A 23,494-nucleotide genomic window follows, 5' to 3' on the forward strand; every position below is an offset into this window, starting at 1 on the left:
GGTATTAATATTTGTGCATTAAATTACGATTTTATTATTTAAAATATTATGTTAATAAAAAAAATCTATTAAAAGTTGATTGTCTATCAAAGCTATTATATTGATACAAATTCATAATTCTATATCTTAAAAATCTGTCTTTAAAATACTAATAATTATCCGTGTATTGAATTTTATAAAATAAATTTTAATAATTATTACAATAAATTATGATTGAAGTGATATTGTTACAATGATTAGATTAGGGGTTGTATAAATTTATAATGTTTAATTGAACTAAAAGATTAACAATAATATATTTTGTAAAGTAAAAATAAATATTATTTTTTACTAACACGTAAATTATTAAATAAGTATTTTAACTTTAGCTTATCAAAACTTTTCGAGGTTATAGAATATAAAAAAATATATTGAACAGGCAAAATTGTCGTGTAAAAATGATATCCTTTTTATTTTTTGAGATATTGAGTTTTTTTTAAAGGTTTTAAAATTGAATAAGTAGGAGATTTTTTACTTTTATTTAAGTCGAGTAATGATACTTTGACAGCTTCAGCTCTGAAATAACAAACGTTATTTAGAAAATTACTCTCAAATAAAATTAGTCTATTATTTTGTTATGCAATTGAATATAATATTAATAATTTGATAATAGTACTATCTATACTCGTTAGTTATACTTACGAATTAAACTCTTGTATTTCGACTCTTCTTAATTTAGTCTCAACAAATAATTTGTATACATTTTTTAGAAAATTGTAATAAGATGAGTCTTTTTGACTTTGTTGGTTTATAAAATCGCTATTATCGCGTAACTAAAAGTGTACATGTATAAATATTGTTGTGTATTTTTTTAAACATATTTTAATATATTTACTCGATCAAGTTCCAATTTGCGTTCCATGGAATTAGTGATAGTAACAAACAAAGAGTCCATTTTATAAATATGCGAACTTAATGTTACAACTTCCCTCTTCATTGCTTTCAAATTCTTCATTAATCCCTTTATTCGTCGATTCTTATTTTTTAATTTTTTTTGCATGCTACTTATAGCTGCAATGTATCGAATGCATTTAGACTTAATAACAAAATTTTGATTTTGATTATTCAATGTACAGGTATTTTTGAATTTCCAATTCAAGTAAACTCCTTGTGAGTTTAGTGTGTCGATAGCCTGCAAAAAAAAAAAAATACCTAAGAACTATTCAACCAAAAAAGTTAACTTTGATTTAACACCATTTGTCTTTTAATACATTATTAATGTATTATTAATAGTAATAATTTTAGTTTTTATACACCATTTGAGCAACAAATTTAAAAATTTGTATAATAAAAATTGATCTCTTGTAGGTAATATTGTTTAAAACTAAAACTATATTAAAAATATTATTAATTTATAAGTAACAAATATTAAAAATATTTAACTAATATGTGTTTAGCGTTGATAATGGTAATATTGTTCGCGAAATACATATCGGCGATTTTACAGTAATTTTTTTATGGCTTTTTGAGTTAAATATTTTTAATATAGTTTTAATTTTAAATTTAAAATATCTTTTTAGCAGATGGAAAAAAAATATTTTAAAAACAATGATAAATTCAAAATTGAATTATGTCACCGAGTAGAATATTCCACTTAATTAAATAATAAAAAGTATTTAATAAAATAGATTAATTTGCAGAATTAAACTTGATCCTTTTTTGGGAATAGTGTGGTCCTAATTTATTAGCTTCGATTATTTAAATCAAAAATTTTATTCTAAAATACCTTCAGGGCGTACACTCATTTTAATAAAAGATGACTTCTGAGTCTACATTCAATGAATGTCAAGAACCCCATCACTATAGCCTCCCTTCATGAGAAGAAATTTTTTATTCGTATTACAATAATTTTAGTATCTATCATTAATTTTTCAATGATTACAATTCGTATCTAATTGAAGATATAATACTTTGTTATTTATTCATTTTTTATCTACTACCACTATAATATTCCAAATTTTTTGTAATATGTTACTGTATAAATCATTTCTAAAAATATAATTTTTGATTTCTACATTTAAGAATTTAACAAAGAATTTTAATAATTATAATCAAATTTTATAATATGCTTAATTGAGAAAAAAATTTTTAAGTAAATCATTAAAACTAATTAAGTTCTGAATATGATTCAATTGTAGATTCTTTTTAAACGCCCAAAGTTTCTTAGAAATGATCACTATGATTTCTATTTAAGTGATCTATTACAATAAAAATGAAAAAAAATATTAAGCTTTTCTGATAAAATTATAGTAAATAGTAATTATACAACCTCCCAATTGCATATTTATCTTAAAAATATTATTTCTTAACTTAAATACGAAGCTGAGAAGGTATTGGTTTTACTATGTGTTTTTTTTGTGTCTGTTACCACTTTTTCTCAGCTTTCACTGGACCGATTTATTTCAACAATACGTCAATAAATCATTACTCTCAAAAATTAAAAAAAATTCTCTTGTTCCCCGTAAGTGAGGGAAGTCTCCAAAATTATTACAAATTTAAAAATCGCTAATTTTCGATATTTTTTAATTTTTTTTTTTATTTAAAACTGCCATAACTTTTTAAAAAATGACCTAATCAATTTTTTTTTTTATAGATGCTTGATGTCTTAACCTATCATTTAGTATATTTTTTTTATAATTCTGACCCTTTACCTGCCCACAGAGAGGGATTTAAAATGACAACTTTTTCACAAAAAATTATCTTTTTCAACTTAACTTTTGAAAGTGTTTTGGAAATACTGACACTTACATATATATCTTAAATTAAAGCTAATGTAATATACTTTATTATGAATTTTAAAAAAAATCTTGTTTTCATGGTGAAAACGGACATCAAAGTTATAAAAAAAATACAATTTTTCTATAAAAATTACTTTTTATATTTTGAACCTTATAATGCTATAACTTTTTTTAATGCTAAATACTATATATATATATACTTCTTTCATTCGGCATATTTTTTTTTAATCGGACCATTTCCCTTTATACAAGGTTAGTTTAAAACTTACAAATGCGTTTAAAAAGTAGAACTTTTTCAACTTATTTTTAATTAAAATATATTTATTGATTATTCATACGTAACCTAATATTAATACCTAATATATAGTATGAAATATTAATTTCATACTATATTTAATTGTTATAATAAATATTTATACATATATTACACTTATAAATTATAAAACTTGTAATCAATATATAAATAAGGAAATAGGAGATCATGTTGCTTTTGGTATAATCCACAACTTTTTTTAAATTAAACACTATCACATAACTGCATCGAAGCATTTTTTATGATAGTGATTTTAATCACTGACAGGTGTAATATATACTGTACCCAACAATGCCACGTCCCCTATGTGCTGGGTTTTTCATTGTTAAATCAATCAAATTTTTATAAAATTCGATAAAAGATAAGAAATATTCGAATATCAGTTTAAGAATAGAAATTATGTCACTTTTGTAAAAATTTTACTATACTCGACAAATATATCATATGCGACTTTTTTTCAATTTCGATATCTCAATTACAGAAGACAATAATAAACCACGTAAAGTATCTTGCCCATGCGTGCACAAGACTAAGCTTTCATTTAAATGTGACTAGTATCAAATTAACCTTAAAGTTTTTTTAATTTATTTATAATGTGTATAAATTACCACTTTTTGAGCTGTTATGATCCTATTTAGACGACTATTTTCTCTAATAAACATTTTATTTTCAACTTTCATGTCAAAATTTTCTGATTTGAGCTGTTCATATTTTTTGTTTACAAGTAACCATTTTTTGACACATTCATTTAGCTAAAAAAAATTATCACTTTAATTTAATTAGTTATAATTGTATTGTTTTCTAAACTAGTGCAACTAGGAGGATTAGAGACTTATTAGGCCACAAAAAATTGAAAAAATTATGTATACTGTTTATAAAGTTGAGGAAAAAATACAATTACAATCATCAAAAATTGCACTCTAGTTACATCCAAGGTTCTAATTAAGGACTTAAATCATAATTATATTATATTTTGGGTTTTATAAATAATGATTGTAAGGTCTTGGTTAGGAATCTGTTTTTTCGTTCTAATTGATAAAAAAAAAATTTATTTTTGGAGGATATATAAAAGCCACTTTTTTAATGAGTTTATATTAATATTATGCAATAGAACAACCAGAAAATAATTTATGATGCAGGGGAGCTTATTACATTTTTATAATGTTCACCAAAATTTTTTTATTCTTTAATGCTATTTAAGAAAACTTGAATAAAAAAAAGATTATTAAGACAATCCCTAAACCTCTCTGGTTTATATTTATATTGTTGTTTTATATTATTATTAATATTATTATTATATTATATTATATTATATTAGTTAATATGTTATAATTTTTAAGTTAATTTGAGATAAACATTCTGATGGTACGATACAAGTTATTTTACAAATAAAAATCCAATAATCGTCAAAAAATATTTTTTTTGAAGGTTTGATTTATTTTGAGATAATAAAAATTCTTATTCCGTTTCACATTCTAAATATTTTAAAGGGTACATATTAGAAATGAGTTTTTTTTATTCTGTTAGAGCTCTTAGTTCTAAATAGCCTACTTCTTTTTTCACAACAGAATTTTCTTTTAAAGTCCTCTCAAATGTTGTCATCATTAGTTTTTGTAAGTTGCTTTGCATTGTGGTTGATAGCTGAGATAGTTTCTCTTCATTTTGTCGTTTCATTCTATTCATATAATTATATAAATTATTTCAGTTAATTAATTTTTTGTTTTTAGTCTAAAATCTAAGCTGTGGAATTTTCTCTTTTTTTTTTTTGACTCATGCTATGCTGGAATAAAAATGTTTTTTATTTTTCTATGATTACAACTATAAAAAAAAGAATATTAATGTGACCAATTTTTTCATGGTAGCTTGTCCATTAAAAAAAAGGTTTATATCCCATGCATTTTACATTTCTAAATACACATCTATTTATAACAATGCGGTTAACAAATTCTAATCAATTTGACCCCTAATATAAATTTGTGATCAATTTGATAAAATTATCCCGTACCTCGGTATTTGAAGTTGAGAAAAATTACTATTTTCAAAAGAATAATCTAATTATTGAATCATATCAATAAATATGAAATGTTATTTCAAAAAATTTACTTTCGTGTAAATTAAAGAAATAAAAACTGTAGTAAATGTTGTATAATAAACAAATATGTGCAAATAACTAAGTTTCGGAAAAACAATATTTTTTCTTTTAAAAAAAATAAATATCCTTAAATAACATACTCCCACGATCAAATTAAAGACTTATCTTAACTACTTAAAAAGCTAGAAAAAATTTAAGGATGGATGTAAATTAACACAAAAAATTAGCTTAGATTAGTATATCATTTTCAATTCCTAAAAAATTTACTTTTATTACAAATTAGTGTAAACAATAATTAAATATAATAATTTATTTTATACAGTTAAAAAATTTATTATTTTCTTAAATATAATTTTTTTTTTTGTATTTTCAGAGTCATATTATCTGTAAAATTTTACTATTTAGTTTTGTATAACAATTTTTTTTTTTAGTAATTAAGATAAGTCCGTACCATATCGGTTTGAAATTTTGTACAATAATTTAACTAATCGTTAAAATTAATTTAAGATGTGCCGTAAAATAAAACATTTTTAAGAGCAATTCAATCAATTAATTTACTCACGATATACTTGTAAAAATAGACAAAAAGATAAAGATCATATTTTATTATTAAAAACAAACAATGGCCCAAAAACAAGTTTCTGCATTAGGTCCCGCTTTGTATCTAGCTGATATATATGAATCTTACTGTTCTTTGACAATTATAATTTTTTTATCCGTTTCATAGGTCAAGTTATCTTTCTCCGTTTTTATTTTCGATAATTCTTCTTCTTGTTTCAAAAACTTCTCTATTAGTTCGGATCGTTGTTTTTTGAATTCATTTAATGAGTTAACTTTACTTTCTAACATAAAAATAAAATAAAATTATTGGAAATTGTATATGATTTCAATTTTAATTTTTCTCTATCGGTAATAATTTAGTAATAATTTGATTCAGGGACATACTCAATATTACTTTTAAAGTTAATAAACAAATAACAAATTTTTTTTACTAAATTTTTATTTTTAATGTAATTATTTTCGTCGTAGTCTGTAACTTTCGTATACTTTCAAGAACGCTTACGTTTTATTTAAATAGCAGTGTCTGTGTTTAAGGTATTAAGGTACTTTATGGTAGTCTTAAGATTAAATGTCAGATTTACTGAAAACATATATATGGATTCCTAAGGAAAAATTAATTTTTCTCACCCTAAAATAATAAAAATTTAAATTTCGTTTTAATAATATTTTTAAATATCTTGAAATAAAATTTTAATTTTTTTTTGTTTTTGCAGGTTTAAAATCTTACATAAAAATTATTTTTCACGCAAATGTATTTAATAATACATAATTAATGTTATCATTCTATTACCGTTTATTAGAAGAATCATAAAAAAGAAATCAAAATTTAACGAACTTCAAAATGCTGTATAAAGTTAACTACTGAATTAAAATAAGAATTTGTGGTATCAAAATTTTTTTTTTAATTTATCTATAAAATGGCTATCTCTAATTCTTAAAAAAAAATTTAACAAAAAAATTAATTTTTAAAATATTTTTTATAATTGCTAAAACTAACATAAAATATTTTAAACATATTCCTATATTGTAAAAACGTATTTAATAAAAAAGTATAAAATGTAGATTATAAATTATATGAGTTGTAAGTTAGATCTGTTCCACTCTGTATATGATATATCTATAGATTTTAAGTAGTACTTTCAAAATTTTCAATAGAGATAAGCTTGAAAAATTTTCTAGAGAATGTTAATATTTAAAGTTTTGATGTATCGAAAATTACATTAAATATGAATTTCTTATCACTTACTAAAATAAACGTACACACACGCGTAAATTAATATTAATGAGTAATAATGTATACACAGTCTTCTATGTTAAGAAGAATTTGTTACTGTGGGTGATTGATTTTGAGAAATACTGATTTCGTCATCTTTCCTCATTTGTTAACTTACTTTTTATATACATCAATACGAACTATAACTACCCGCACTTTATATTCATTCTATTAAAATGCTTATAACTCAATAAATATTTTTTTTAATTTTTTATTGACACATCAAAATTTTTTATGAGAAAATAATTAATGAAATTGATATTTTGAAAATTTTAAAAAACGTATAAATAAAACAATTTTATTTTTTTTTTTTTATTAGAGCCAAATAATAAAAAATATACTTTCAACATAGTCAAAGAATAAAGAAATTATTTTTAAAAAATTACAGTGATATGAAAATTTAATTAAAAATTAACTGACAATATTCGTGTCAGTTATAACTGAGACACTCTACATATATATATAAGTATATTTTACATAGTAAACTAATTTCATACTTAATAAACCAATTTCAGCCGTTAATTGACCAAAAACAGTTTCAAATCTACTATCTTTCTTTGCAATAACATTTTCGTAAGTCAGTTTTTGATGTTCAATGGTCTACCGGTATAAATTAAAGATAAGATCATTATAATTATTAGGAATATTATTAATACAACCGATTTCATAGTAGTTATAGTATTGTCCATATCGACGATTTCATTATTTTTCATTTCAACTTGACGTGACAAATAAGCAATTATATCACGATGGCTTTCTATTAAAGTATTTGTTTTCTCTTTATCTGCATCTGCATTTTGTTCCAATTCAGTGCATCTTCTATTTATTCTATAAATCATAGAAACTCGAAATAAATATAAATTTTATAAGTGATCAAGCGTTGTACATGAGGATGATTGAGTTACTATTTTGACGTCTAAGGCCATTGGTCACACTGACCAATCTCAACTGTAAAGGCTTATGCCTAATAGTGTGGCCCTCAAAAATCGTCTTTTTTTACGCTACCCCTTAATTTTTTTAATGCTCATAAAAATGAGCTGTGCAAAATTTAAGAGCGATCCGACGATGATCATAATGTTCTCACTCGGTCAGTCGCGCCCAGATTCGGTCCGTTATTCTAAGAGGTACGCGCAAAGAGTGATCCGTCGCGTCCATATTGCAATTTCATAAAAAAAAAGGAACGTTTATTTATTTCAGAGTATTTATTGGAAATATCAAGGTAGGAAAATAACAAATTTCACCAAAAATGTATAAGGCTTAAAATTAAATTTTATGAGTTCATAGTTCAAGTAGGGACAAAGAAAAATCAAGTGATTATCAACAATAAAAAAATATACTAAGTAAATTTAATAAATCAATAATGTTTGTATGGACTTAATTGACAGAGTTAGATCATTAATATGTGTCTATTTCAGGAGTTAAGTAGGAGGTTCATATATTGCCCCCATACTATTCTGGGTAGACACATAAGGTGACTGAATCCCTCCTATTATTGATAACCATCAATACTCGAGGCATTATTGATATAAAAAATTGTGCCAATTGATTATAGTAAATTTAATATTAATAAATAAAGATCACTTTATTTTTCTAATAATTTTTATCTTTTCTATAAATTCTTGTACTTATACACCTAGAAATAATATTATTAAAACAACAAGATAGTAACTCACAACGCCCCACCACATTTACTTTTATTTTCTTTCTTTTTGAATTACTAAAGTAAAAACTATGAAAAAGCCTTAAATATACGTCATAACTGATTTTGTTAATATTTACTTATTAGCTTCGATGCGAAGCTAAGAAGGTATTGGTTTTATTATGATTCGTTTTTTTTTTTTTGTGTCTGTTACCATTTTTTCTCAGCTCTCACCGAACGGATTTCTTTCAACGATACGTCAAAAGATCACAAATCGTATCTAGTCGAAGACATTACCCTCTAAAATTGAAAAAATTTCCCTCGTTCCCCGTAAATGAGGGAAACCTCCAAAAAAATTACAAATTTAAAAATCGTTAGTTTTCGAAATTTTTTCAATTTTTTTTACTTAAAACTGCCATAACTTTTTCAAAAATGAACATACCTATCATTTGGTATATTTTTTTTTGTAAAATTAATCCTTTACCAGCCCACAGGGGGGGATTCAAAATGAAGGTATTAATTCTACTATGACGTTTTTTTTTTATTTGTAATATATGCTAGGCGACTTCTTGCACTAGTTGAAAGATCATAAAGCGAAAAAGGAGTGAGCAGAAATGACAGTTTTGTGCTTTTTTATGTTAAATTTAACTCATCTATACAAAAATTGCCATGACTTTGTAGAGTAAATAAGGAAACCGGTTTATTGTTATAAACAACGAGAACAATAGAAACATTTTTCCTTAATTACTGAACACGTATTTAAAACTATGTCTAGAGTGCTCTAGAAGAGAACATCAAAGAAACTGTCTCGAAATTACTACTATCTTTACAATAGACAATATATATGGAAAATGGACGTTGCTAATTATTTCAGGAATAAACCCATTGCATTTTTGGGTAAAATCGTCAAGAGGGGTAACCTTTGGTCGTTTCGCGTTCCTTTTTTCCTTTTTTTATTCCTCACTGCTCAGCATAACAATTGATTAATTCTTCTATAATTCGGTAGATGCTTGCTGCTAATGCTGACATCACCTTATCAATATAACTCAAAAAATTTGAATTATTTTCTTTTCCTTGTAAACATATTTGTATTATTAAAATAATTTGTAAATACTATTTTTGTATTTTTGTATTATACAGTTACATATGTTCAAGTTTATAATATATAATAGTAATAATAAAAACCCAGCACAGGGGGGTCGAAGCATAGTTGGATCAAGTATAATAATATCTGACAGTGATTAAAATCACATTGCAATTTGCAAATTTGAAATTGTCATCATTAAATAAAAAAAATGGTATTGTTAAGATTAATATGCAATCAGGAAATTTTATAATTACTATTTACAGTAAATTTATCAGATAAGCTCTATTTTTTTTTTTTTTGCATTTTTATGGTAATAGATCACTTAAATATATATCATAGAAATCACTTATTATTTACTTTTGGTGTTAAAAAGATTCTCCAATTGAAATATACAGAACTGAATTAATTTTAATGATTTACATTAACTAAATGAACCAATAAAAAAAAAGTTGTTAAAATGATTTACTCATTTGAGCGTATTATAAAATTTGATTATAATTGTAAAAATCGTTAAATTCAGGTAAAACTAAAAATAATTTTTTTTTTAAATTTATGATTTATATTATCACATGTTACAAAAAAATTTGGAATATCATAGACTGGTAGTAGCAGACACAAATAGAGTTAAAAATTTAATAAATTACAAAGTAAAATTATTTACTTTTGTTATTGAATACTTTTATCATATCAAATCTAATTCAACAATAAATACTTTAAAAATATTAGAAATGAATGATTTTAATTGTTTGTATGGAAAAAGCTGGTTAAGCTACTTTTTATTTATATAAGAAATAATATTTCAATTTTTAAGGGTAATATCTTCAACTAAATACGAATTGTAATCATTTGACGTATTGTTCAAAAAAGTAAGTCTAGTGAGGGTTAATTATGAATAAATGGTCTACAAATAATTTTCATCAAAAATATACTTTTATTCAATTTTTCGTGCTCAAATCATCAATTAGATTTTTTCTACCACCGCTAATTTTTGATATTATTAAAAATTAGTCCATAACAAGTATTAACATATAGAAAAAAACCCAGCACAGGGGGGTCGCGGCACAGTGGTGACGTGGCATAGTTGGATCAAGTATAATGATATCTGACAGTGATTAAAATCACTATCAAAAAAAAACGCTTCGATGCAAATCTTTAGATAGTGTTTAATTTTAAAAAATTGGTGGATTATTCCAAAAGCTTCATAAANTAAAAATCACTATCAAAATAAAACGCTTCGATGCAAATCTTTAGATTGTGTTTAATTTTAAAAAATGGGTGGATTATTCCAAAAGCTACATGATCTGCTAGTTCCTTATTAATATCCTGATTAAGATAAAGTATGTCGAATTAAAAAGGGATTATTAAAAAATATTATTTCTCATAAAAAAATNTGTCGAATTAAAAAGGGATTATTAAAAAATATTATTTCTCAAAAAAAAATTATGTTGATCCATACACTTTTCAATTGGTTATAGCATTATAATGTTAAAAATGTAAAAAATAAAATCGAGAATCTTCACACAATAATAACATTCGGTAGCCATTTTCACCGTGAAGATAAAATAAAGTCCGAAATTTTTTTTTGCATAATAAAGTATATTACATTAGCTTTAATTTAAGATATATATAAAAGTGTCAGACCTTCCGGAACATTTTCAAAAGTTAAGTTGAAAAAGTTAATTTTTTGTGAAAAAGTTGTCATTTTAAATCCCCCCTTGTGGGCAGGTAAAGGGTTAAATTTATAAAAAAATATTCCAAATTAAAGGTAATGATATCATGCATCTATAAAAAAAAATTATTATATTGATTTGTTTATTTTTGAAAAAGTTATGGCACTTTTAAGTAAAAAAAATTGAAAAAATTTCGAAAATTAGCGATTTTTAAATTCGTAATTTTTTTGGAGGTTTCCCCCATTTACGGGGAACGAGGGAATTTTTTTCAATTTTTGAGGGTAATGTCTTCGACTAGATACNGAATTTTTTTCAATTTTTGAGGGTAATATCTTCGACTAGATACAATTTGTGATCGTTTGACGTATCATTGAAAGAAATTGGTTCGGTGAGAGCTGAGAAAAAGTGGTAACAGACACAAAAAAAAAAAACACATCTTAGTAAAACCAATACCTTCTCAGCTTCGCATCGAAGCTAAAAACAGAATAGACGAACACAATTAATTAAAATCTTTGCATAATATTGCAGGACATTCGCCGCTGGCTTCGGTGACGCGGTGTCCGTAATGATCTTTGGACGTCAATGAGTTAGCATCATTGATAGTGACGGTGCGCGGATCTGTTCATCGCGTCCGGTCGTGGACACGCCAAGAGCTGGTGGCTATATCCTCGACGTCGTCACTTTGACGACGGAATGAAGACTCGACGTGTCATTTGCGGCGGGTCGTCGTTGGCCGCGCGGCACTTGCTGGACTTTGAACCTTGACGTATGACAAGCGAAATTGGACAGACAAACAACCAAACACCCACGTAGGGCAATGACAGATAAAGTTGGGGCGGGTCGCGGGGCACCGTGTATCACGAAGCGATGCGGGACCGTGTCAGGTTCTTATTATTAGTTATGAAATTAAGTATTATCAATTTTATCTGATTACTAAGTTCCTTCTTAATCAACTGGTGATATAGTATAAATTCCAATTTAATTTAAAATTGTTTAATTATTTGTAAGTCCAAATCAAATAATTATAAGCTGAAAAACACTCAAATACATTTAAATATGCTCTCCTGAAAAATTACAATTTTACACATAGAATATTTTAAATCTAAGCGCACGATTTGTTTTATTTTTATAACAAATTATTATGTTGTTCAACAATTATAAACATAGTATAAATTATGTGATGTGAAACATAAAAAATTCACCTTGTTAATTTTTCAGTTAGATCTGCAATTTGTACATTGTACATAGCTTTGTCAACCTCTTGCAACACTGCTTCTTTATCTTCATTTTTTTTCTTTTTTCTTTGTTTTCGTTTAGTTTTATACATAGCAAACAATTAAAATTTATAATCGTTGTGTGTTTAAACTAAAATACTTTACAAAAAAAATGTATATGATGAAAATCAATGAAAATTCAAAAACTCAATTTTATTACATCATTTCTTTTATCGACCAAACGTACCAAGAAAACTTAGCGCAATTAAACAGGGTTGCCAACTTGACCAACTTATATGATACAACCTATTTTGCTTTCAACTATTAATCGTACACTATCATTTGTTAATACTTAATAAACAATTATATTTTACTTAATTACTTCAAAAGTTAGAATTCTCATATCATAGTAAATATCTATTTGTTTTTTTACTTTTTCAAACTCAATTTTTTATTTTTAACGTTGTATGCAATACTAATAATTGAATGTTACAAATGGAAAAAAAAATTCCACTCCTTTACTTTATCTATTGTACTTGTTTACGTTCAGTGTTAAGATTCAAATATTCTATACTCGATTGAAAAATTAATATCAATTTTAGGTTACATAGAAGTCACAAAGAGTAATTGAGTGTATATTTATATATACTTATGAATACACGGTTAATTGTATAAATATATTTACAAAATTACAGTTAATTAATTATTCCCATACAATTGCTTCTCAGTAAAATAATACATTTTATAAAATGTATGATGATGGGAAGTATGAATAATATAAGTAGATAATTAATTTATGGAGTGTATCAATAATTTTAGTAAAATTATAAATGTATAAATGACGTAATAAACAGTGGTTAATGTGAGGGGGCGAAGTCTCCCTTCTTATTTGGATTACAATCTAGTGTTCTCTTAAAGTCGAATCCCAAAGGTGCTCAGGTGACTCTTTAATTTTGAGCACTGAAGAGTGGAAAGCGTTAATACAAAAAAAATTATTCAAATGGTCAACATTTTAAAATTGGCAAAAAAAAAATATAATTATAGAAAAGCTTAAATTAAAAAATTGATAAGAATTTTATGATACGACCATGGTAATATGAGTACTTGTTTGGTTTTGGATTATTAAAAAGTTTAATTAATTAATTCTTTAATGTAAGCTTAAAAAACATGTAATTAATTTATGACTACAATTGGAACTAAAAGACTTATTATATTAAGAACTATAAAGTGATAGAAATAAAAATTTAATATTAATAATACCTATCAAGGTTAAGAAAAAGATTTGTTCAGTTCAGTCTTAAAGATATATTTAACTTTCAAAAAAACAATTTTTTTTCTCTTTTCTCCCTCCTGTTAATCCTTTAATTATGGAAATTTACTTATTTAAAATATGAGGACATATTTTTTATTTCAACATAGGGGAGTGTAATATAGGTCATTATTTTGTAAAACTGAAAGTAAAACATTTTTGTAATATTTGGTTTAATTGTAATCTCTTGATCTATTGTTCTAAATAAAATATAGTCTATTATTTGAAAAGCTAGAAGTAAAATATTTTTGTAATGTTTGAATTAATTGTAATTCCCTATATCTTATAAATAAAGATATTTTAAAGTATTTTGCGAGTCATAATTACGCAATCCATCGCTGTATCTAGCTACACTATGGTAAAATAATATTGTAAATTGTTGTTTATTATCCTGTTTTACATTAAAAGTATTATTAAGAAATGAACTTATATACATTTATAAATTTTGTTAAACGTCTGAAAACTTTTCACTCGTATTAAAATAATAATTTTAAAACAAATTAGATTTAATAATGCATTGTTGTGATGATTCTCAACAATGTATTTTCAAAGAATTAGAAAAAATGTTTTCTAATTATTTCTTATTACTTGGGTCATATATTTTTTTTAAATCAACAGTCCAAAATTAATCTATTCGCATTGGAACGTTTTATAACAGTGATTTAAATCACTATCATAAAACTGTACTGTTCTTTTTACCAGTAATTTTATTTTAGGTCCCGAGTTAGTGTAACGTTATCGTAGGATTATATAGTAACACAAAAATATGTTTCGTTTTAATGGGCTATTAATCGCCCTAAACACCACAAAACTATAATGTCTATACTAACTGATGGTGTATTCAGATTAACATAGCACAATTTATAAATCCATATAATTCACAGCTTATAAGATATGTATTTTCTATCCTTATTAGTATCTGGTTTTATTTTTTTTTTATAATAAAAGCTTATTTAATAATGTGTCTTTGATTCTTTGTGTAATTCTAGCACATTAGCAGATAAGTCGAGTACTTAATGCTTATTCATGTTAGTATATTATAGTTTTACTGGTCTAGTATCTATTACCTGCAGGTAATAAGAAATCTCCAACTGAAATTTCTTCTTCAACGTATCGTATTGCATAAGGTAAAACTGGGCAGATTCGAAGAGTTTCGTTGATAACTTGTTCAAGATAATTCATTTTAAGCAAATCCTCGTAAGTTGGTTTACGATTGGTATTTCCATTTGAAAAAATCATGTTTTGTTCATCAAATACGTTATCATTAAAGTTTCACAAATAAGATATTCAATTTTCAGAAGAATAGTAATAATACCTTATTTTGAATATCTTGATGATAAGACAATAAGAATATTAAACTAGAAATTGTCACAGATGTTGAATCAGATCCAACTAAAAATATTAAAAACAGAACTTTGTTAAAAAAAAATAGTACGTGTTGCAAGTACGCGCGGATAAAGTGAAACTTCTTTCAGAGTACTATTAGAATATTAGGTTTGTATTGGAATAATATTAAAAAATACACCGAAACATTTTATTTTCAATTGAAATTAATTAAATTTATTATTATTATAATTATTGTTATAATTTTCTTATTTTATTATCCTGAAATATATAATGGACTTATGATAACTGAAAATAGCTTATGTAAGTTTTTAATTTGGCGTTATGATGATATCGAGTGAAAATTGCATCTATTGTGGTTCTTTAAATTATTTTTGATGCACAATCAAAATTATTTAATGCATTTTAAATAACATTACTTAAATGTTTAAATATTTAAGAAAATTATTGGTCGATAACAACTTTTGGATTACACAAGTTATTAATAATTTAGAACAATAACTGGAAGCGAGAAGTAGGAGTTGTTTTTTTTATCGCCAGTCATTTCCCGGCCGTACTCTTTGTCCCACCATAAAATAAGAATAACATCCAATGAACTGGTCCAAAAATGTTATTATCGACCTGTCATTTTCTTAATCATATAATTTTCTATTTTATAAGTTAATTAAATATTTATTTCAACATTGAAAAAAAATAATGTTGACATCCCTATACATTTTAAGGTATAATAGTAAAAAGTAAATATGATCAGATAAATCAAGAATTAAATGTAGCTAAAAGAAAATAAATTTCATTTTTCCAACATTGTATTTATTATGCGAGTATTCGAGTGGTTTATAATTATCATAACACAAAACGAAAAGTAAAAAGTGTAAAATAGAGTAGTAATGTACGTACGACGATGATATTGAGTCTGCCGACTGGGTATTCACGTGCGTGTAATCATACAACAGTTACCGTGCTCGGCTTACACTCCAGATTAGTTGTGGGTGTCAAAAGGCCTTTGTTATAGAAAGGGAATAAGAGTAACACCCAGGTAAGAGGTGCAGACGAAGTGCAAGACACAAGCACTCTGAAATTTCGAGGATGAGAGTAAGTTGGGCGAAAAAGGAAAAACAAAGATTTGACTTTATGCAGTAAGCCGGACAGTGACAACCGAGTTCTGAGACTGATGAATGATATAGGGCACTGGAGTCGACTGACCAAGACTTTTGGGTTTTTATAATAATTTGGACGATTGCCAATTTTGCAATAAATATTAATTGTTAATTCATCAGTCTCTAGCAGCGGATGTGCTGTCTGTATTTTATTATACTAAATTCTTAGGATAATGGTAACGTGATCATAATAAACTGATCACTCTGGTTTTATCCCTAACGAGATTTTTTTTGTGTTTTTTTCATTGGTGGTGCCTGGTATCTGGTACAAACCACCCATAATATCCATCCTATCCATACTTTCCTAGCCAAGAACTATATCATAAATTATTTAACACGTAAAAGATGGCCACCGCCACTATAGCATGTTAAGTTCGGGAAATAAAAGTATGTAAAATTGATCTTTTCTTTTCATTTATATAAATAAATGTAATACCTATAAATTTCAATATTTAAATATAACATAATATGATAATTACATTTAATCATTATTTTTATTAATTATTCATTGTTGACAGTGTACTTATTTCATTATTAATAAAAATAAATAATTCTCACTAATTGTATTTATCTATTTTAATATTTATATAATTTAAGTATACTTATTTATTTTAATTATGAAAATAAATAGATTTAATTAAATCATAATATAAAATATATATAGCACTTTTTTTTAAAAATTGAAATATTGTTGTTTAAAGTTCTTTAATTAATTTAATTTAACGTGATGCAATTGTGAATTTTTTGTTTTAGAATTTGTGTTATTAAATTATTTAAAATAAAAAATGCAGTACATTTTTTAAAATTCACATTAAGTGAGTTAAATTAACTAATTTATAAATTTACAAGTATTAGTAATAAATTATTTTTATTAAATAGTAATACGTTAATTAAAGTTAATATTTTAACATTAAAGATCTAGTTGTATGAATATAAAATTCAAAATTTGTATTTATATTATTATAAATTGCAAACAATCGTGGAACGTAAATGTTTATCGAACACTCATGTTTATCAAATGTACACGTTTATTGAACTTATACGTTTATCGAACAATAAAATTTTGACCGTATACTTAATAAAACTATAGAATTAATTTCAGTTTGGTTGTCACGGAACAAACGTGACGACCGACCGTGATAAGCGATAATATATTCTTTTTTTGGACCCCAGTAAAGAAGTTTCACTTCAAAATCATATTTATTTGAAATCAAGATGGATAATCATCTAAATATACACAATATAACTCCAAGAAAGACGAAAGCTAAATTTCGAGTATCCTCAAAAGTCATTTGGTCAACATTTTTCATTATTTCAATTAACATATTTTTGTGATTTCCTTTAGTTTTATCAACACTTTGCTTAATTTTTCCTACTTTATTATCTTGAATATATTATTCATATAGTTTTGTAATATATTGATACTTTTTATGTGTTTCTCATAAAACGTCGACATTTTAAGAAAACACTTATTAAAATACCACGGTTTGAATATCCTATAAGTTATTATCTAACATAAAACAAATCAGCATTATTAAATACTGTACAGTGTTCAGTAAGTGAGGAAACAGGTTAATTGTTACACATAATGAGAAGAATAGAAAACTGTTTCTTTACTTATATAGTCTATATAGAAAAATTAGTCAAATTATACAAAATTATTACAACTGTTTTTTTTTTCATTTTTCTTCATCTCGTTTTAATTTTTATGATAGTATTAACTTTAAATTAGTAGTCTGTTTTTATATGTTTTAATTAAATTTTAATGCAAGATAACTAAAATTATAAAATTATTATTTAAATAAAATTAAATATGTTATTTCTTAAAGGCATTCGTAATTTGCCGTAAAATAACTTATTATTCTTAATTTAATAAAAATGTACAAAAAATTAATATAATTTGAGAGTTTAATTAATGTTTTAATAAATAATTTTACAAACAAATTACTTTTAATTATTCTTTTATATTGTGAATAATAATATCATAATCCACATCAATTTCAGAAGCAATATTTTTACCAAAAATTGCTGCCTTATAAGTTTTTAACTGCATTTTAAAAATTGGAATGAATATTTCATTATCATTTGTTTTATCTGGACGTGTTGGTTGGAAATTATCATCAAGAGCCACCGCTCCATTACTAATTAATGATATAAATTACCAACACGTTATTGAATGATAAACATTTAGAGGAGGCATACCTGAATGGTATAAAAATTAAATAAGAAAATAAATTAAAAATTTTACATTATAGGACTGGAGCAAGTTTACACAAATCAATTATTTACCAAGGAATTTAATTTGTATAAATTATAATGATGCTATTTCATTTATTATGTTTGAAGGAAACTTTGTCATATACAACAAAGTATTTTTCTTTCCTATTAATACTGAATACTTTAATTGAAAACTAATTATCTATGAAAGTTCTTATTTAATTTGATCTAATCTTACAATACTAGAGAATTTTATTTAAAATATTTCCTAATCCCCCTTTTCTTACAGCAGAATTTTTTTGAAAACAATTTAAACACTCCCTTCTTGCTAAATCTTGGTTATTAAATTCAACACTTTTAACCCTCTTTTCAATGCCTACTAGTCGATCTTCTATCGGAAATTTTTTTGTTAAAAAACTTGTTTTAGAACCCAACTTAAGTATTTCAGTTTCTTCATTGGAAAACACAGCGTTCGTATAATTTTTTATATAAATCGTCCTCTCATTTTTTAGAAAACAATAACAATATCTAGAACAGTGTGAAAAAAATATAACACAATATTGATATATCTGTAACAACTTATACTATTATTTATGTGAATTTAATCATTTATATAAAAGTTTAGATATATAATGTAGTTCATCGCTTTGCAAATAATAGTCATGGTGTTATACATATGTAATAGTATAACATAATTTTTACTTGACAAATAATAATTATAATTATATCATTTTTTATTGCGTAACATATAGGAATCGTAATGAGAGGTTAATATATCATAGTCAGCTTAACACCTCAGTGTCATAAATTGCTTTTACGTGTGTTTGCATCCAAATTTTTTCGTTATTAAATTGACTAATCAAACTTTTCTATGCCGCATCATAGTTGTTTGCTGATGTTTCTAAAGCTTTAATACAATTTAAAGTATTTCCACTTGGAAAATCTTGTAAATATCAAAACTTTTTGATTGACTATACTCCTTACTTCGGCTGTATCTGATTGGTTGGGTTTATAAAAGCACTCCTCAAACTCATCTTCCTGCTTACTCCTCTATAAACCCAACAGATCGCTTGTTACAAACAATTAGAAACTCGTTTCCTTACTTACTGAAAGGCCTATATACCGGTCCTAGATTACAAAAGTAATTTGTAATACATAATAGTAGTTATGTGAGAGTCATGGCTATAAATAGATCTCAATTAGTAGCATGCTGATAAAAAACGTTAATATAATCAGAGACAATATACTTAATTTCATCGAGTGGTTCTCAATCAATAAAAATTTATTCTGAAGTGAAACTTCTATAGGGACTTTTTAGAAAAGAGAAAATTATCGCGAATCACTGTCGGCCGTAACGTTCGACGCATGTTGGTCGTCACGAACCGATGTCTGTGAGTAGCGGCCCAATTCTTAAATTAAGTGTGAGTTGCGTCCCGAGTTTTTTTATAGTACGTATGAGTTGCGGCCAGACATTTTTTGAGGTACGTATCAGCCTATAAGCATTACCAAAGGAAACACAATGAAAAGTTTGGCTGTCTCTCCATTCCCAAAAATATTTTTTTTATTAAAATTGTTTTTAATGTGTTTTAATAAATCATTATTTTTTTTATGTTTTTGGTGTAGCAAATGTTACCAACTCAATGATCTTACGAAATCAACACAACCCTATTTCTTTATTTTCAAACTTCACCATTTGTTCTCTAGTAAACGTTTCTTTTTCACTCATTCTTTTCGTTTTTATAATTTTATGCGACTTTCAGAAGAACTTGAAGTAACACATTAACGAAATTGTACATGTTAGGATGGCTAATATAAAACGAACTAATTAATTATAAGAACAACTTTCACAGCTGATAGTGGTACAGTTGCAGCTAGCATTAAAATGTTTCCAAATGTTATGAAGGATATAGTCTGGAGAAATATAGTTTTCGAAAACTTAATCGGTGAATTTCACAATTGGATCATCTTCAGCTGTCTATGTTGCCATGAAGTCATCAGTGAAACAATCAATTACGTTGTCAGGAACCAAAAATGGTAATCCATAAAAATATTTTTAATAATTACTATTACACGTATTAGTATTATACATAGTAGTTAATGCTAAACTCTGGATTTTCCTCTACCAAATTTGTCTTAAATAAAAACACTTATGTTAGTTTTAATTCCCATGGACTCTAACGCAACGTATAATTCTTCAATGAAACTTGTAAGTAGGGGGTGCACAGAAAACGGGCAAAATGTATATTGTGCCAATTAGTGATAAATTATTGGCATTAAAGTTAGTATATCCCTTTTTATAATTCTAATGAATAAATTTTATTGATTTGCACAAAACGTCTTCTAATGCATTTTTTTCAAAATATTCCTATTTAGTCTTTAACCCGGCATTTCAATGTAAGCTATTTATCATTACTATGATTACACGAACTCTAAAAAATAAATTCACAATTGTATAGATTATAAATTAAATTAATTAATGTACTTTAAAAAAAGATACTTTGAATTTCGAAAATAAAGTGTTACATATATCTAATATTATAATTTTATTTTATTTATTTATAGAAATAAATAATTACATTTATATTATAAATTTATGTAATAGCTATAAATTTAATTAATAATATATTTATTAATGTATATTACACCCAGAGAAAAACCTCGATCTATATAATAAATTCATTGTTCAATTTGATAAATATATCATTACTGTTGAATCAATGATATATTTATCAATATGATATTTTTTTTTCTTGTCTTGAACAATAATTATTTATAAGAATAGTTATTTTGTTCGTAATAATAAAACATTATCATAAACCCTTGATAAAATTTCTCTTTCAATTTTGATTGAGGTTTTTCTTTGGGTGTGATATAAGATAAGATGAGAGAAAATAGATGTTATGAGGAGAAAGGAATTGGAAGTTGTAAAAACAGTTATAGAAATGAATGTAGAAGGAAGAAGAAGTAGAGGAAGACCAAAAAAGTGATGGAGGGATGTTATTAAATGCGATATGAGGACGGCTGATGTGAGCATAGGTGATGTAGGAGATCGTGTCAAGAGGAAGTTTAGGATAAGGGTGGCCGACCACAAGTAGTTGGGATTAAGGCAAGGAAAAAGTAGAAGAGAATATTTTTTAAACAAGGATATGAAAAAAAGTAGCTTAAAATCAAAATAAAATAAACTATTTAATGAAGTTATTTAATTCATTTAAAGGTAATAAATAAGAAAGAATAATTTTAGTTAATTTTTAATATTAATTATTATACAAATTAATTTTAATAATTTATTTTTTAATGAAAATATCAAAAGTAATATTTTCATTTTTAATGGTTATTCCCGATTTTATTGAGTAATAAATTATTAAAAAAAAATAATTAGTTAAATTGTGTTATTAAGAAAAAACTCGATTTATTTAAATCAGCGCTTAAAATCGATTACTGTTTTTTTTCCGAAAAACGTCTAAATCATCATTTTTTTAATCATGAAAAAAATGTAATCAAAATAAATTAACGATTTGTTACCGGTAATGAAATATATTATTTTAATTATTAACCGGTATCCAACGACGAACACATTAGAGGGTCGGTTCTTCTTCATATGAAATGAAGTAATTAAAATTTCATTTTATCATTAATCGATTTTTACTGGCATCAAAAAACTTATAACCGATTTAAAGCGGTTAGCGTTTATAATCTTTATTAAAAAATTTTAACCCGGAATTGACTATCCCTTTTTACAAAATCTGTCATCTTATAACAATACTATCGCTATCTAACAAATACTTCCGATAGAGGTCCAATAAGACCGCCGAAATTTCTTATTGCGTGTCTATAATTTTTTGTATTTAATCAATGATAATATGGGTAAACATTTATTGAATTAGCATATACCTTAAAATACACAGTCGCATAAATCACAAAGCCTCGCCCAAAATAATATTGCGGGGCTCTTAAAATTTTTTAATAAAAAAAAGTTTTTAGCCATTAACTAGGTTTTCGGGGCACATTTCGTTCACTCCTTGCACCGACCATGCGCTTACTTATAAAATTTTGATTGCTCACCCTTAGCATATACTCAACAGTTATTTTATAAAAGCAACATTGATTATTATGTTTAACATTCAAATGTATTGAGAAAAACAATATTGGAACGTAACACATAACAGTATAACGGTAATGAGAATGATGAAGAAATGGTTTGTATAACAATAGTTTTAAAACAAACTGCATCAAATAAAATTACACATGATTCAATGCTTATTACCCTCCATTATACTTAAAATAAATGGATGTTATCAGCGTTCAAAAAGAATATTTATTAGCCTTCCTAAATTAAGACATTCTTTAATTTAATGCACAAAGTTACACTCATTGGCGTAACTAGTTGGGAGGATCAATTAATAAAATTAGCACCTCTTAGTGTCATGGTTTCTAGAAATTGGTAAATTTTATAAATGGACACTTAGTACTTCATTATGGTTGTAAAATATATCTAAAAAATCTTCAGAACAAAAAGAAAATTTTAAATTTCTATCCTTATAATAATAAACAATTTTTCTTTCCTGTACCCTTCAAAAAATTTAAACATTTAATGAATGTACATAATTTATGTTTCCCTCATTTTACTTTTGATAAATTTTCAATAATTAACATCCTTTGTGGAATTACATTTTATACAGAAAATTATCTAACATAGAAATGATATAAAACAACCAATTCGTAGTTTTCAGGAATAATAGATATTCCCATTTTGTTTATTACAAATTGAATAATTTTTCATTAACAAAAACAAACATTTTCAACGTTTAACTATCAAATTATATTTGTTTAAGTGAGAAGAA

At 25.1% G+C, this 23,494-nt stretch overlaps 1 protein-coding gene across 1 annotated transcript; it reads right to left on the reverse strand.

The window, feature by feature from the left end:
* Positions 1 to 213: 213 nt before the first annotated feature.
* LOC126895839 (cilia- and flagella-associated protein 157-like) lies at positions 214 to 12,836 on the reverse strand. The gene is made up of 9 exons (XM_050668108.1): positions 12,615 to 12,836; positions 7,676 to 7,844; positions 7,514 to 7,616; positions 5,871 to 6,024; positions 4,642 to 4,765; positions 3,699 to 3,842; positions 875 to 1,171; positions 682 to 812; positions 214 to 555 (listed from the first exon to the last, which is right to left on the reverse strand). The coding sequence occupies exons 1-9, from the start codon at positions 12,737 to 12,739 to the stop codon at positions 450 to 452; spliced, it is 1,353 nt and encodes a 450-aa protein (XP_050524065.1). The 5' UTR covers positions 12,740 to 12,836; the 3' UTR covers positions 214 to 449.
* Between the last annotated feature and the right edge of the window lie 10,658 nt (positions 12,837 to 23,494).

The sequence above is a fragment of the Daktulosphaira vitifoliae genome, unplaced genomic scaffold (genome assembly GCF_025091365.1).
Source record: "Daktulosphaira vitifoliae isolate Bord-2020 unplaced genomic scaffold, ASM2509136v1 Scaffold_1, whole genome shotgun sequence".
NCBI lineage: Eukaryota > Metazoa > Arthropoda > Insecta > Hemiptera > Phylloxeridae > Daktulosphaira > Daktulosphaira vitifoliae.